The sequence below is a fragment of the Bolinopsis microptera genome, chromosome 7 (assembly GCF_026151205.1).
Source record: "Bolinopsis microptera isolate Bmic1 chromosome 7, MBARI_Bmic_1.0, whole genome shotgun sequence".
NCBI lineage: Eukaryota > Metazoa > Ctenophora > Tentaculata > Lobata > Bolinopsidae > Bolinopsis > Bolinopsis microptera.
This window is the reverse complement of record NC_087078.1, coordinates 17,757,725-17,774,914: the sequence shown is the minus strand read 5'-3', so window position 1 is coordinate 17,774,914 and position 17,190 is coordinate 17,757,725. Positions and strand designations below refer to the sequence as shown.

General features: G+C 37.1%; 2 protein-coding genes across 2 annotated transcripts; one reads left to right on the top strand and one right to left on the bottom strand.

The window, feature by feature from the left end:
- Window positions 1-809: 809 nt before the first annotated feature.
- Window positions 810-6,452, bottom strand: LOC134818765 (uncharacterized). The gene is made up of 3 exons (XM_063828410.1): window positions 6,322-6,452; window positions 2,676-5,716; window positions 810-2,144 (listed from the first exon to the last, which is right to left on the bottom strand). Exons 2-3 carry the CDS (start codon window positions 5,625-5,627, stop codon window positions 828-830), a joined length of 4,269 nt encoding a protein of 1,422 aa, XP_063684480.1. The 5' UTR covers window positions 5,628-5,716; window positions 6,322-6,452; the 3' UTR covers window positions 810-827.
- Window positions 6,453-7,757: 1,305 nt separating this feature from the next.
- Window positions 7,758-13,239, top strand: LOC134818764 (uncharacterized). The gene is made up of 5 exons (XM_063828409.1): window positions 7,758-7,883; window positions 8,181-8,295; window positions 8,538-8,641; window positions 11,585-11,730; window positions 12,779-13,239. The coding sequence occupies exons 1-5, from the start codon at window positions 7,758-7,760 to the stop codon at window positions 12,825-12,827; spliced, it is 540 nt and encodes a 179-aa protein (XP_063684479.1). The 3' UTR covers window positions 12,828-13,239.
- The last annotated feature ends 3,951 nt before the right edge of the window (window positions 13,240-17,190 follow it).

Genomic DNA, 17,190 nt, shown 5'->3' with positions numbered 1-17,190 from the left:
GCATCCTTGTAACTTTTGTAGGACTGTCGAAGAGCCGATTATGTATTCTAGCAAGCCAGCAACTCGATGTGAGGGATATTTATTTTTGACATTCTGATTCCTAGTGTAGTAGTAAAAAACAATAACATTTCATTATTTGAAATAATTAATCAATTCAGAAGTTTATTCGTGCAGTTTTGTCACAGAGTACATACTATCAATAACAAGCGACTAACGCCACCTTTTCTGGGGTGTAACAAAAGTTGAGAACTTAAAAATTACGAATTTATTATTCCATACATTGATTTAAATTAATGGATCAAGTCTTACATCAATATAACCACCTCATTGAGGATACACTAAGTTATTCATAGTGAATTGTGAAATTGCAATTCAAAAATATTAAATCAATCCTAATTAATGTAGATTCTCAATTATATTCTTTGTAGTTTAAACTTTAATAACAGACAAGTTTGTAACATTATTGCAATCACCATATTATTAAGTATGTAAATCATACTCTGTAATAATATAAAACCCTCTAAAAGAGGTGATTAAATATTGAAAGTAAAACATAAAATCAAGGGCCAAGATTTTACCTTGGAATATGACAAGAGCAACAATAAACAAAATCGAGATTATTATAGAAATAAAACTCTGTCACGACATCTTTTCGTTAACATTAGCACCAGCCTCAACTAAGTAACATCATACTACATCTGATTCTCCCTGCTGTATAGCTATATGAAGCGGAGTACTCCCATCGTCCGTCTTTTCGTTAACATTAGCACCAGCCTCTACTAAGTAACGTGCTATATCTTAATATCTAATTTGCCCTGTTTTGAAGCTCAGTGAAGCGGAGTACTGCCATCGTCCATCTTTTCGTTAACATTAGCACCAGCATCAACTAAGTAACGTGCTACATCTGATTCTCCCTGCTGTAAAGCTAAATGAAGCGGATTACGCCCATCGTCCGTCTTTTCGTTAACATTAGCACCAGCCTCAACTAAGTAACGTACTATATCTAATTTGCCCTCTTCTGAAGCTAAGTGAAGCGGAGTACGCCCATCGTCCATCTTTTCTTTAACATTAGCACCAGCCTCAACTAAGTAACGTACCACATCTAAATTCCTCTGTTGTGAAGCGAAGTGTAGTGCAGTACTCCCATCGTCCATCTTTTCTTTAACATTAGCACCAGCCTCAACTAAGTAACGTGCTACATCTAATTCTTCCTGCTGTAAAGCTAAATGAAGCGGAGTACGCCCAAAGTCCATCTTTTCGTTAACATTAGCACCAGCCTCAACTAAGTAACGTGCTACATCCCATTCTCCGTGCTGTAAAGCTAAGTGAAGCGGAGTACGCCCATTGTCCATCTTTTCGTTAACATTAGCACCAGCCTCAGCTAAGTAACGTGCTACATCTAATTCCCCCTGGTATGAAGCTATGTGAAGCGGAGTACACCCATCGTCCATCTTTTGTTTAACATTAGCACCAGCCTCAACTAAGTAACGTGCTACATCTAATTTGCCCTGTTTTAAAGCTAAGTGAAGCGGAGTACACCCATAGTCCGTTTTTTCGTTAACATTAGCACCAGCCTCAACTAAGCAACGTGCTACATCTAATTCTCCCTGCTGTAAAGCTAAGTGAAGCGGAGTACACCCATCGTCCATCTTTTCTTTAACATTAGTACCAGCCTCAACTAAGTAACGTGCTACATCTAATTTGCCCTGTTTTGAAGCTAAGTGAAGTGGAGTACGCCCATCGTCCGTCTTTTCGTTAACATTAGCACCAGCCTCAACTAAGTAACGTAATATATCTAATTTGCCCTCTTCTGAAGCTAAGTGAAGCGGAGTACGCCCATCGTCCATCTTTTCTTTAACATTAGCACCAGCCTCAACTAAGTAACGTACCACATCTAAATTCCTCTGTTGTGAAGCGAAGTGTAGTGCAGTACTCCCATCGTCCATCTTTTCTTTAACATTAGCACCAGCCTCAACTAAGTAACGTGCTACATCTAATTCTTCCTGCTGTAAAGCTAAGCGAAGCGGAGTACACCCATCGTCCATCTTTTCGTTAACATTAGCACCAGCCTCAACTAAGTAACGTGCTACATCCCATTCTCCGTGCTGTAAAGCTAAGTGAAGCGGAGTACGCCCATCGTCCATCTTTTCGTTAACATTAGCACCAGCCGGGGGGGGGGATCATACACTTAGTACCGGACATGACGTTGGTGGGTGGGTCATTTTTTCTTCTAAAAACACAGTTAGTACATGGTACTAACTGGTGGGTCTACTGCCCATTTTCCAGAAAAACAGTTAGTACATGGTACTAAAGGGGGTGTCTAACCCCAAAAAAACCCATTTTACCTCAAATTTCAATTTTGGGAATGGGTTTTGAGGTTTTTTAAAGTTTTTTTTTGGGTTTTTTTTTAATTTTTTAAATTTTTTAAAGTCTTCCTTTAAAGTTTAAATGAGTTTTTAAAAAAAAAGCAATTTCTGGGTGGGTATCTTATTCTATATACCAAAAAACAGTTAGTACCACGATTTTTCGACAGTTAGTACCGCAAAAGGCGGCAAAAGGGGTGGGTGTCTTACGTATTATCCAAAAAAACAGTTAGTACCGCAAAGGGGGTGGGTGGGTCTAGTGAAAAATATCCAAAACTACACTTAGTCGACGTGATGTCCGACACTTGGTACCTGATCCCCCCCCGCACCAGCCTCAACTAAGTAACGTGCTACATCTAATTCCCCCATTTCTGAAGCTAAGTGAAGCGGAGTACACCCATCGTCCGTCTTTTCGTTAACATTAGCACCAGCCTCAACTAAGTAACGTGCTACATCTAATTTGCCCTGGTATGAAGCTAAGTGAAGCGGAGTACGCCCATCGTCCGTCTTTTCGTTAACATTAGCACCAGCCTCAACTAAGCAACGTGCTACATCCCATTCTCCCTTCTGTAAAGCTTTATGAAGCGGAGTACGCCCATCGTCCATCTTTTCGTTAACATTAGCACCAGCCTCAACTAAGCAACGTGCTACATCTGATACTCCGTGCTGTAAAGCTAAGTGAAGCGGAGTACGCCCATTGTCCATCTTTTCGTTAACATTAGCACCAGCCTCAACTAAGTAACGTGCTACATCTGATACTCCCTGCTGTGAAGCTAAGTGAAGCGGAGTACACCCATCGTCCATCTTTGCGTTAACATTAGCACCAGCTTCAACTAAGTAACGTGCTACATCTGATTGACCCCCTTTTAGAGATGAGTGGAGCGGAGTACACCCTTGTTTGGTCCTAGAATGAACGACCAGACCTATTTCTTTGATTAGGAATTTGACTATTTTGATTTTTCCACATTCAGCTGAATAATGCAGAACTGTTTTTTTGTTATTATCTAAATAATTCGAGTATGAAGATTCAAACTTATTGAAAACGACACTTATTTTATTAACGTCATCAGAGTTTATAGCATCAATTATTTCCTTTTGGTTATCAGGGGTCAAAGATTTTTCTGATTGTAGTAATCCTTTACATGTGTGTGGTTTAATGTTTTTACTAGATTCGGCGATGTCAGGATCAAAAGCCTCTATTTGAATCCGTGTATCTGTATCAGCTAGAAGTTCAAAACTCGACAGTACATGTTTTAAATGACTAATTACTGTATCTTTCCTGTGTGTATACAGTATGACTGCACAATAAACTCGTGCTCTAGATACACCCAGGTAGAGTTGATGGAGTATTTGGTACTCACTGTCTGCTATATCTGTCACATCCATAAGGAAGATGACAACAGGCCACTCTGCGGAATATGTATCCGATAGATTATACATGGACAATTGTTTAATCCTTTTTCTCAAGAGTGTTTTTGTTGCATGCTCGGTATTACTTATCATAGCAATATCTGATGTTTTTATTTCATCCGTGTCCATGACTTTTCGAAGCTCTTCTTCAATGCCGACAATTACCTGGTCAATTACCTGGTTATGTCCGTTGCAACGAAGAAATCGTAGTACTGGTTTGGTCCCATGAACGAAATGTCCTGACAACTCTTTCGGCGACAGCAATATACCCTTCCTTATGATTGATAACACGTTTGAAATATCACAAGTGTTCCTAAGATTTCTAGACAATGTAAGGTAGCTGTAAACCTGCATCATTGAATTCATCGCTGGGAACAAAGTAGGCAAATTCTGCGGAGCCATGTGGTCGATCGATTGAGCAATGTCACTACAGATCCAAATCGTCAGATCCAAATCATATGATTCAGTTGTAGTTGTCATTTCTTTGACTCGTTTACTCCTATCATAATGTCCATCACTAAGTAAGCATTGCTCGTCATCAATAAAAAAGTTGAATTGTTGACTTACCCGTATCTTAATCTCCTGAAACATTACCGTATAGATCATTTGATCGATTGATCGCAGTCCATCCCTTCGATAATTTGCTCGTCCAATTGGGCTCGAGTGTTCTATACTTAATTCCAATAACACTACAGAGCAAGGTCTTCTCAAACAAGAGTTTATTTCATCGACTACAGCATCATTTTCAATTAGGCCATTTTCTGTCATAGCTGTCTTGATAACTTCTGGCTGTATTCCAGCTGTCTTTAACGCTTTTTGATACACATCTGAATTTCTGTCTCCCGTATTGAATATAAATATCACAACTTTATTCTTGCCAGTTTTAGCCAACTGAATAGCTTTACCAAGAATCAAGATTGTCTTCCCTGAGCCGGCCGGCCCGTTGATCCACAGGAATTTCTTTTTGCTCTTAAAAACTTTATCCTGTTCTTTTGTGAGATAACTGATGCCCATGATCTTAAAAACATCGTCTGCCACCACGAAATCGGGATTCTCGAAGCCTGATTTGCTTCTACCAAAACCGTAAGTTATTTTCGCGTCTTTTAGCTGACTGTCTACTTTCATAATGTTGCTGCCTAGGCTACATTTTTCTTTAGGATGGCATCTGTTTTGTGGATCAATGATCCATAGTCCAATTAGGATATTCCTCAAGTTTGACATTTTCTTCTCATCAGTATAAGAATGGACAATTTTGTTCGTGACATTTTCTGTCCACCATTGTAGAAAGACATTTCGGCCCTCAGTAAAAGACTCCTTGAAGATTATGTTAGATCTTTGATTTTGGTCGAATCTTTTTTCTTCAGATTCTGATATGCTGAGAAATGCGCAAAACCATTGAATGTAGGGGTAAACCTCGTTCCTGTCATCAGAACCTGAGTAGAGCATTCTTTTGATTAATTCCTCTGTTCGCTCTCCTTGCTGTTTCTTACTTTTAAATGCTTTCTTAAGTTTTTTATTAGATGTTATATTCGGCCTGATCTGCACATCAGAAACTTCAATAATCACGATGCAATTCTTACCAATCACAACGAAATCACATTCCCCGGCCTCTTTGTTGGGTTTCTCAGAATCATACTTGAAATCTGTTTTAAACAATGCATACTGTCTATTGGTGTAGCTGAGTCCGTGCAAAACCACGGCATGTTCAAAATCCTCGAGTGATCGATAAACTGTAACCTCTGCTTCATATGCTATTTGCTTTCGTTTATCACTTTCGTTTTCTTTCGTTAAGATTACACCTTCCTCCTCGGAAAATCTGTCGATAAACTTTGAGTTTGGAATCGGAGGTAGCATTGTTGACCGATTATGTCGATTGTTGCAGTATTTTTCGTTTGCTTGCTGACCAGCTAGTTTTATTTTCTCTATCACTTCCTCATCCGATTCTGAAATCAACATCATCAGTATGATGCAGAATCTGCATTGCCGAAGTGCATACAAATTTCAAGTTTTTCTTTATCAGATTTTTGAATTTGTTGAAGATGTGAATTTCAGACTTCAGTGCTTATTGAATATTGATATATCACCAAAAGGTGACAATGCTTTAGTGTGGCATATGAAATATATACACAAAACTTTGTTTTATGGTACAACATTTATGTATTATATATCAGTGTTGTTCTGTCTCGTTTTACAATATAGTATGGAAGACATAAAATGTATGTGAAACCATCTGTGAACAAATTTAAAAAGATCAGTCCCCAAAGAAGGTTGATTCAAATTCAATAGGGTCTTAAGGACCCCAAAAAAGAAAAGAAAAAAAAATCCCTTTAACTCGAGAAGGAAAAGGTCGCAGTCATTCACCAGTTTCACATCTGAACTCCCACTAGAGCCGAGTTACGAAAACAACCTACGTTGCGAACTGATCATTTCAAATTTGTCTATAAGTCTATAGATGGTCCTAGATCTCCCAAACTTAATGTGAGATTTGTGCATCTGCATTAACTAACACCAAAAGTATTATATTTAATTGTTTAATAGGTGCTCATACCTGCTCTGGAAGAAGAGGTTGTGGGAAGATTATCATCTTTTTCTGTGTCAGCCTGCTCGGTTGATACGTTTGATGCATGAACAGTAGGAAGTTCATCTGTCACTTCCTGAGAGGATGGTTTGTCCAAATTCATCTGGTCATCGCTTCTTCGTTTGCATTTTGTAGACACTATGGAGTTATAACAATTGTAATTTACATTTTATCTTTCCTATTTTTTTGTCTTTCGTCATATTATAATAATTATCAAAATGATAGCAAATTGAGCAAAAAATTACACTCAAAAATGTTTAACGATATTGTTCCATATTGCCCTATTGAAGAAAACTGATAAACAGCAAAGCACGGCAACAAAACGCTATTTTTGTTATGATAGTTACTATTGATAGTATTAGTATAATAACTATTTGATAGATAAGATAACTTTACAAAAACGAGCGGAATGCCTGTCCTACGGACTATTAAGGTTCAGGGTCAGGAATTGAGCTGAAAAGGTGGTGAACCAAATATGGAGGGTCACATCAGAGGCCCTGCAACTAATTGCAGGGCTAATTGAAACTAGCTGCGCACAGCAGTGAGCCGCTATGTTTCCTTAAATTTGATCTCATATTGTTATTTGTGAACAAAGCTTTGCTTGATTTTTATTAACTTTTTGTAATTTGCTTTGCCATTAAATTAAAGCTTACAAATTGATATGCCATTAGTTAAAGTTTGTTACGATTTATTATATTTGACATCACTTTTCTATTTGATTTTGATATTTTCAGAAGTTATGTTTTCATATCAGGAGTGCCCATTGGGTTTTTTATTTTTAACTGATTATAATCAATCATAAATGATGTAAACATTAAACAATGAATTAGTCCATAGAGACGATCCCCTTACGAGGGGCTTTCAATTTGAGCTTTACGGGTTTCAGCTAATTAATCAAATATCTGAGACAATTCCTGTAGACACATCCTCGGCCTGGGTCTTGAGACCAGAGACAGTTCAAGGAACCCCTCAGAAATAAATTAGGCTAGGATAGGTTTTCTGAATATGGGGCAGGTTTGAACTATTCCAGGTCTCAAACCCCGGGTCAGAAGATCTTTCTACGGGAATATTCTCAGATCCATGAGAGGAGTGATGTCTATCAGCTGCTTTTAGTCCCATGGAAAAATGTTGTTTCTAGCCGAAATTATTGCCCGTCAATGCAATGGTCAGCCCTTATGTGTAATTGTATTGTGCTGGTGATTTTCAATCGTGCATCCTAAAAATCGAGTCTAAAAATCTCTCTACTCCTACAGATTTGACACGAGCCGAATTTTGAGATAGGCCTTTAAACATTTTTTATTCGATTTTGAAAATCTTGGACCTCAAAAAATTGTTAAAAAACGATCTGAGTGTAAATATTGTTTAGATACCTATTTTGTAACAAAATGATGCTATTGACAGTGAGTATGACAGAGCATTGCAAGACAATTTCTCACCCTTGGGTGAGGACACCCCCCTATTATCCTGTAGAAGGAGCCGATAAGATTGGACCAAGTGGTCACTACCCGTTCAAGCGACCTGTCAATTTGAAGGTGAGCCAGAAATTAAGAATTTGAGTTGTTTGTTATAAATTAATTTGTTTATTGGGACAATTATTTGGGTTACACCACAATATACATTTATTTTACAATCTGAGTGTATTTGATTTGTATCTATTACTTGGATGTGTGTTCATCAGTTGGGAAATAACTGAAAGCTCCTGTATATTTTACAGAGGTAATTCCTCATGGAAATTTAAGAAATAAGACCAAGTCAGTTTTAATGTTTCTTTTGGCCAGTCAATTATCTACCAATGAGCTCTAATCAGAGTAAATACCTCCGTCACTCAGGAAAATCCCACTCATTGGACTTTGAAGAGGTACACTGGATTGCCAGTGGACTGTAGATTGAGCGCCCCTGTGCCTAGTCGCAAGATTAACAGCGACCAGGGCGTACACCTCAAAGGTTAATTTTAGATAGGATATTATGTTAATGATAAAATGTCATGAACAGCAGTTGTGCTAGTTCAATCTTTAGACCAACTGACATGGATTTAGAAATTTTACTTATAACTTATGGGGGCGCAGTTTAATTAGTTGCTAAACACTAGCACTAACATTACCAATTTTGTGATCATGATATTTTCTAATAATGATCTTGTTTCAATGTTTTAAATACTACAATTTCTGATTTTCAAAATGTTGCAGTTGAAAATTACTGGCTGGCCCCATCGCCGGACCATCCCCGCAACTTTTGTAGGACTGTTGAAGAGCCAGTTATGTATTCTAGCAAGCCAGCAACTCGATGTGAGGTATGCTCTACTTTTGACATTCTGATTACAGGTGTTATATTTAATAAAACTATAGTATTTCAACTGAATTTAAACAGAGCAGAAATTCAGTTGTGCACATTGCAGTTCTGTCACACAGTAGTGGACTGTTATTATAATATATAACAAGCGAATTATATTAGTCACTTGTTAGTTACACCTCAGAAAAGGTGTCATTTAACACCTTTTCTGAGGTGTAACGAACGCTGAGTTTAAAAATTATGAAGTTTATAATTAACATTAAAATCAAGTCATTATGAGGAATAAATCCTACTCCGGTCTAAATTGCCGATCAAATTTAAAATTTTAGAAGGGTTTAGGATGGCCTCTAATAAGGTAAAATACAAAATCGAAGGCCAAGGTTCGACCTTGGACTGTGGCAAAGTACTAACGTGGCACAACTAATTTTCCATTCTGTGAAGCTAAGTGAAGAGAAAAAGACTCACTGTACATGTTATAACATTCTTTACCAGATATCTGTCTATATTATATTTCAATCTTGACGAAATCTCCCCAGCAACGGCATAAAAACACTGAAATTTGGCCAAAAACCGACCCTAACTCGATCTGACCAATGTCAGCTCGCAAATTGAGTTGAAACTAGCAATTTTTAGCAAGGTTGCAGAAAATGGATAAGTATCTATTATAGCTATCTTAGAATTTTAAATTAGGCTTTATAATTTGTATAATTAACGTCGTAAGAGAGGAAAAATAGACGTAAGAATAATGGTTTTATTTCAACAAACATCAAAAGATTACACGTGTGATGTGCACGAGGAGGCACAGATTAACAACACGCATTTTCGTGCTTTATGATACGTCGCGCTAGCTTATATTTACGATCACGGTGTCATTTAACACCTTTTCTGAGGTGTAACGAACGCTGAGTTTAAAAATTATGAAGTTTATAATTAACATTAAAATCAAGTCATTATGAGGAATAAATCCTACTCCGGTCTAAATTGCCGATCAAATTTAAAATTTTAGAAGGGTTTAGGATGGCCTCTAATAAGGTAAAATACAAAATCGAAGGCCAAGGTTCGACCTTGGACTGTGGCAACGTACTAACGTGGCACAACTAATTTTCCATTCTGTGAAGCTAAGTGAAGAGAAAAAGACTCACTGTACATGTTATAACATTCTTTACCAGATATCTGTCTATATTATATTTCAATCTTGACGAAATCTCCCCAGCAACGGCATAAAAACACTGAAATTTGGCCAAAAACCGACCCTAACTCGATCTGACCAATGTCAGCTCGCAAATTGAGTTGAAACTAGCAATTTTTAGCAAGGTTGCAGAAAATGGATAAGTATCTATTATAGCTATCTTAGAATTTTAAATTAGGCTTTATAATTTGTATAATTAACGTCGTAAGAGAGGAAAAATAGACGTAAGAATAATGGTTTTATTTCAACAAACATCAAAAGATTACACGTGTGATGTGCACGAGGAGGCACAGATTAACAACACGCATTTTCGTGCTTTATGATACGTCGCGCTAGCTTACATTTACGATCACGGTATTCAATCTTCGTTGTGATTGATATTTTTTGATGCCTGATGAAAAAGTATCGTTTCTAGGGAATACTTAAACCTTTATCATCATTGTCAAATAAAATTCATAATTTCTTCAGTACGTACCTAGATGATGAAAATAAATTAGAACACAACTGATTTTTAAATTTCCTCAAATGAAGCTCTACTAGCGGGTTTGTAGTACGATTACAATATAATACACTTGATTCTAAAATATTTTGAATCTTATACGACAGCAAAAAATAAAAAATGAAATATAAAGCTCACCCAAGCAAAGCATTAACCAGGTATAATTATATTTTTAAGGGAAATGAGGGTGTAAATTTAAACGAGAGAAATGATGACTGAAGAAATAAATTAGATCCACCAAGATACGGGTATCTATAGAGATTCGCTCAGCATTAAATTGTATTGTAGCCGTAACGGTAATACTAATATTATGTTAGTACAGTTAACAGTAACAACAATATGATAAGATCACGCGACGTCGGGAGAACTAAACCAAGAAACCTCGAGTATGCTTAAAATTGTCGGTTGAGTAAGGTGATGCAAGTGAGATAACACGTGAGAAATTAATATGAAGAGAGTATCCTGTATCATGTTTCGCAGAAAATCTTGACACTGGCCGGTATTTAAGTGAAAATCTGGGTTCTTATAGTAGGCAGTGATGTTTTGGGGATGGAAGTTCAATTTGTCTCTGACTGAGAGCGAACAGTCAATTAAGACATGATTTTCGTCCTCAGTAGGTTTAAAAGGGCCTGTTTTGGTGTATGCCCCCTTAAGCCCTTTGCTAAAGAAGCAGAAAGGGGTCGTTCACATATTACGTAATCAACCGAGGGGGGTTTCCAAATGAATATGCTAGTGTAATTTTGAAACAATAGCTATGTGTAAAACTGATTACGGAAGGGGGGTAAAAATTGTCCACAAAGTGATGACATAATATGTGAACGACCCCTAAGTGCACCATCGATCTTCTCTTGGTACAAGGGGGGGGGGGGTTTCAAATCGCCCCTTTCAATGTATAGGCCGTGGCAGCTGATACGAAAGTCTAAACCTTGTTAAGCTTTTTCGAACATGTATTACATATTTCGATCACTCGTAGATATGCTTCTGGTTCAAATGCTTAATTAGATTATAGAATTCTAGTTTTGGCGAGATGCCTTGGCAGTTTTCCAGGTATCCACGAATTCTTCCCTTATATTGTGACTGATTTGAGTGTAGAGCTTAGATTTTGAAAAAGATGACAAAATGGAAAAAAAATGTTCAAGGAATTATTCTAATGATAAATTATAATCATGAACCGATATGAAACGCTTGTTTATGATAAACTGAGTACATACATTATACATGATTAAAGATCCTGATATTAAATCTACCTTTATCAGGAGTGGTCGACGTTGAGATGCATGTTACCCTCACAAGGGGTCCTCAACCACCAGAAGCCACCCAAGTGGGGGACGGGACACGCGCTACCACCAATCCGTGGGGACGATAAAACCACTTACACCTTCTACAACAGCCCAATGACAGAGTAAGTTGTCCGTCCGTCCGTCCGTCCGTCCGCCCGCCCGCCTGCCTGCCTGCCTGCCTGCCTGCCTGCCTGCCTGCCTGCCTGCCTGCCTGCCTGCCTGCCTGCCTGCCTGCCTGCCTGCCTGCCTGCCTGCCTGCCTGCCTGCCTGCCTGCCTGCCTGCCTGCCTGCCTGCCTGCCTGCCTGTTTGCCTGTATGTTTGCCTGCCTGTTTGTCTGAAGCCAGTCTTTCATCTACCGCACCAGCAAATCCTTGTTAATTAAGCGGAGAGTAGATCGGTTCATTGAGTGAAACCTTTCTTATTTTACACAATACTTACCTCGGCAGTGTGGCAGGTTAGTGGGTACATACCTACTTCGCAATTTGATACTTGCAATTATTGGGCTTTATAACATCGTTTTGAATGTTTTAGGCCTCATTAATTTGGCTTATCGTCCTCAATAGGTTCTATTGGCTTCACTTTGGATGACTAAATTTCGCTACTAACTACGAATACGTTGAAATAGATGAGATATAGTTCACTAACTCCACTTTGGCATCTTTACAGTACAACATGCAACAATAATCATCGTACACTGTACACTGTACACAGTACAGTGTACAGTGTCTATATTATATAATAAGAAATGTACAAATGTTTTCCGTTGAGCGGATAATGTAGCGGAGAAAGAAATCATTGTATTTTTAAAATGACAAATATTGCCCTCTCCGTCTTGCGTACTCTCTTGGAACATGGTCACAGGCCAAACGAGAATATGATCGATCGTCTATTGGTTGCCAGGGAAACAGCATCAATATATTTGTTTTATACAGCAGTTTAATAACGTGATTGCATATTACATCTTTATATCATTGACGGTAGGAGTTGAGATTTGTTGGACTGATCAGCTCATGGACTGAAATAAAGTCAGAAATGTTGCGATAAATTCAATCTGTCTGAAATATTATTTGCTAAATTCTTTTAAAAAATATATTTTGTTCACTGAGTGTTATTGGAATGAGGTTGTGATATGTGGTAAGTCCTGTTCAACACACCAATTTTGTTTTCAGTTATGTGGATGATATGCACGCAAGCAACAAGCTATTTAAACTCTTCTAGAATTGCAATAATACTTGGATCTCCTCGGCTGCTATTCAGTGATGTGCTGCAAAACTTTAAAAATCTCATGAGACGATTTAAATAGTTCTTGAAGCAAAAAATGCGGCTACAAAATCAGGACTGACAAATATTTTTCGTGATGAAAACGATTACTGATGTTTTTCAACAATAATCAGTCGAGAGACTATATTCAAGGAATATAAGAATGAATGGAATTTTTGTCACTCAACGTCAATGTAATTTATATGGCATTGTGCCAAAGATTTTAGATTTTAGATACAGATTTATTTGCTAAGAAAAGATTTAATTTACACATCATTATGATTGTCGAAAGATTTACATTTTATTTTTAAATCGAATTGATGAGATTTGTAAATTTACTTTGTTCTATGTAAGGAAAAACTTGGACTAATGCTGGACGTGATACATTGTCATAAATCATAATAATGATTTCATATGCTATAAAATGCGACAAATTTCTGGACCAGGGGTATACTGTAATTGTTATCAACGTACTACATTTGTTGACTCGACAAGAAGCCTATTCGAAATATAATTTGTCATAACCTTCAAATGACATGGCTGCAGCCTAAATAAAAGTGTAGAGCGGCAATCCTCCTTATTTATCATAACAAGCTTGAAATATTACAATTTAATAATTTGATCATGCATTGCATGATATGAGTAATTTTTATTAGAATCAGAAATATCCTGAATAATAAATGTTAAATAAATATTCCTTTTAAAAATTTCCTATAACTATTCCCAGAGTAAGGGTAATTACAAGTGAAACATATTCGACAGTACAAATTATATCCTGACGATTTTTCTTCTCGAGAAAACGATTCCATGGTGTCTTATGATGAAATGTTATGTGATGTGTGTAATTAAACGAATGATGATTTTATGCATACTTATCTTCATAGAAGCTAGAAAAAAAACTCAGCAGTGAGTACTTATTATTATTATTTTGATTATTTGAGCTATTGCATAAGTGCACGGCATTTTTCTGCTCGAATTACCAATCTTGATCTGAAACACTTCAGTACTCTCTCCAAACTTGCTGTTGTGTGACGCGCGTGTGTCCCGACCAATTTTCATTTTAAATACTGAAACTTAGCGTAGCGATCCTAATAATTGTCCGATTTCAATTAAATTTCATAGAAAAAAATTGATTGACTTGTCTGGATTAAAGACGATGCATTTGGCGATCAAATTTAAAGTTAAAGTTAGACTCATGAACTTATACAAATAAAAATGTTCACGAAACTATTATATCGAACGAAATGGAAACTTTAATAATAAATTGACTCATTTATAGAGAACTTTTGCTTTGAGGATTCCTGAATAATATTGATAATTCGGAATCCTGAAATTTCCCGGATTTGTAGGGAATCCAGGAATATTTCTTATGATTGGGATTGCCGAATCGGATCGAATATTTGATCGTCGATGACTTACTAGTTATTGTGTTGAGATTAGCAATACTTTGCATAACGAAACCTGACTCTTACAGTTTTACATCCCACTGTTTTAGCATTTGCATAAATAGCAGGAATTTTCTGACTCGACACTGATTGAAACCTTCATATCCGGCCCAAACTTGTACGGATGCACGCTGGCCACCAAGCCGAAATTAGATTTAAATGGTAGTAAACAAAAAAGATCATCGACTGTGACAGAAATTTGGTAATTTAACGTCATATTCATAACGCACACCAATTCAACCTTACAGGCCTACCTTAATAATATAATCTGCATAGTACATACCGATGGTTAATTCCCAGCACCGTTCTACAGGTTGGCCGATGTGGCTTGGGTTGAGGTTTATTTAGTCAATCGGGAATCCAAAATCCCGGGTTTCCTGAATATCAGTAATCAACCACCAATTTGGGAATTTAGATTCCAATATTTTGTCCCGATTTTCAATTAAATTTCATAGAAGCAAAAATTTGATTGACTTGTCTGGATTAAAGACGATGCATTTGGCGATCAAATTTAAAGTTAAAGTTAGACTCTTGAACATTATACAAATGAAAAATGTTCACGAAACTACTGTATATCGCACGAAATGGAACTTTAATAATATATGACTCATATTATGAGAACTTTTGCTTTCGGGATTCCCGGGAATAACTTGATATTCGGGAATCCCGAAATTTTCCCGGATTTTCGGGGATCCAGGAATTTCTTATGATTGGGATTGCCGAATCGGGATCGAATATTTTGATCGGTCGATTGACTCTACTAGTTTGTAGTTGAGATTAGCACGTTTGCATAACGCAACCTGACTTTACAGTTTACATCCCACTGTTTAGCATTTGCATAAATAGAAGTAAAACTGGGAGATGGGCAACTTGCTGACTGCGACTGATTGAAATTTCCTATCGATATCCGGCCAAGTATCTTTGTAACCGGATTTTGAAGCCGGCCATACCTGATCATCAACGGTCCACCCGAACATATAATACTCAGAATTTTAGAAGTCAATGTAAGGATATCTGAGTTTAAGGAAGAAACTGTGAAATTATAATCTATACTGGCATCATTAATTGAGCGTACGAATCTTCATTTAAACCTTCACGCACACTTTATCGACCTTTAAATTCTTTTCATGAAGTAAAGTTCCTTGCTACAGCTATTAACCTCTGCATACATGATTTCTGTTTGATATTCCATCAAATTAGCTTCAAAATTGAAAATCTCTATTTCTCACCTAACATAAGGAAGGCTTGATCCTGCTCCTCAATTACTCTAGAGTCTCGCTCAACAGAAACAACAATTGTTGTGACAGTTTCCCATCCCCACCCGATCTCAGCAGAACAAGTCAGCGTGACCTGCGGTACATTTCAGGGTCAGAACTGTCGGGCACTTGCCAGTGGTACCGATATGGGTGTAAATTTGAATTAGCTGTGGTAAAGAAGAACAAGAAGAAGGTCTGTACATACATGATAAATTGCCATAATCACACAGAGTTTATCCCTATTTGCCAGATTTTCAGGTGACTGATCATTTCTCAGTTATATCTGAAATAATCAACAAACCTGTTCCTTTCTGATAGAAATAAGTACGCTCTCCTCTTGAAAAGTCAAAGACAATTCGTCAGAATCTGCTCCAGAGTTAACCTCAACATCAAGTCGTTCCTCGAGGCAGTGTATTCCTGCTGCTATCCTACCTGAAGTGTTGTCAATTATAATGCCTATCATGGTCTGGGTAAAGAATAATGTTAGCTATGTGTATTTTTAACTGGTTATTTTCAGGCACTTATCATATTAATAATGGATTGGCCGGAAGGTATAAATAATCAAGTCACCTGGGCCCTGGCTATATTATTATTGAATACCTGTTATTTTGTAAGAAGATGATCTATCGAGCACCAGTGCCAGGATACCGTCTCGATTGAATTTTATACTGTAGTTGTTACTGTTCTTCATATAAACTCTCAGTTTCTGAAATGTGTGGCAACTTTAATCTTCGGATTTAAGGTATTTCCAACACGAGAGCCCAGTTTTCATTGTCTCATCATGCCTGGTAGCAAAATCAAAAATTGCAGTGCGCAAATTTTATTACTGCACGCGAAGTTCGGTCATTCAAAACATCCAAGAAAATAATTCTAAAAATAATATTTGTTACCACGGTGGATGATATCATAACGTCGTTGATTTCCTTACTACAACCATTTTTATTAGTCTTCTTGCAGGACATGTAGGATCCCCCTATGAATTGAAAATTTTTAAAAAACTCAACTCTTTTCTGAATTCACGATCCCAACTCTCATCCAAAGCCTTAGTAAGTAAAATTTTCAGTTCAGAGTTGGTAGAATCAGTGGATGAACCGTAAAATTTGGTGAGAGAAATGTCTTAATAGTCTGCTTCTTTTTATTTTTGGCTTTCTACCAGTGTCTATACTGACTTCACCTTGTCCATGATTGGTCCGTGAATTCATCAGTGATCAGCATAGAGTTTAGAAATTGATGAACAAATTATTCCACAAGAAACTCTGAAGAAAACAATTCAAAAATTCCTCACCTGCGTTCCAAGCCAGTATGTTTGGTTGAGGAGTACTGTAAATAGGATCGTTTTTATCCCTCTCAAATCCCACTGATCCCCTCAAGACAAATAACAACCAGAAGTAAAGATGTACCATTGTGCTAATAATATTAAATTGTATTATCATCATAAGTCTGTTACAATGACAGAAGAAAATCTACTTAAACTTTTGAAAACTAAAAACAGAAGAATTTGCCGAAACCATCTTGAAGAATATAAATACGACAGTATGTCACAATCAATAAGGTGAGGATGAGACGACAGCTGGTGGGCATGTTTTATAATTGGAGCTTGTAACTGAAAGCTGGTTTCAC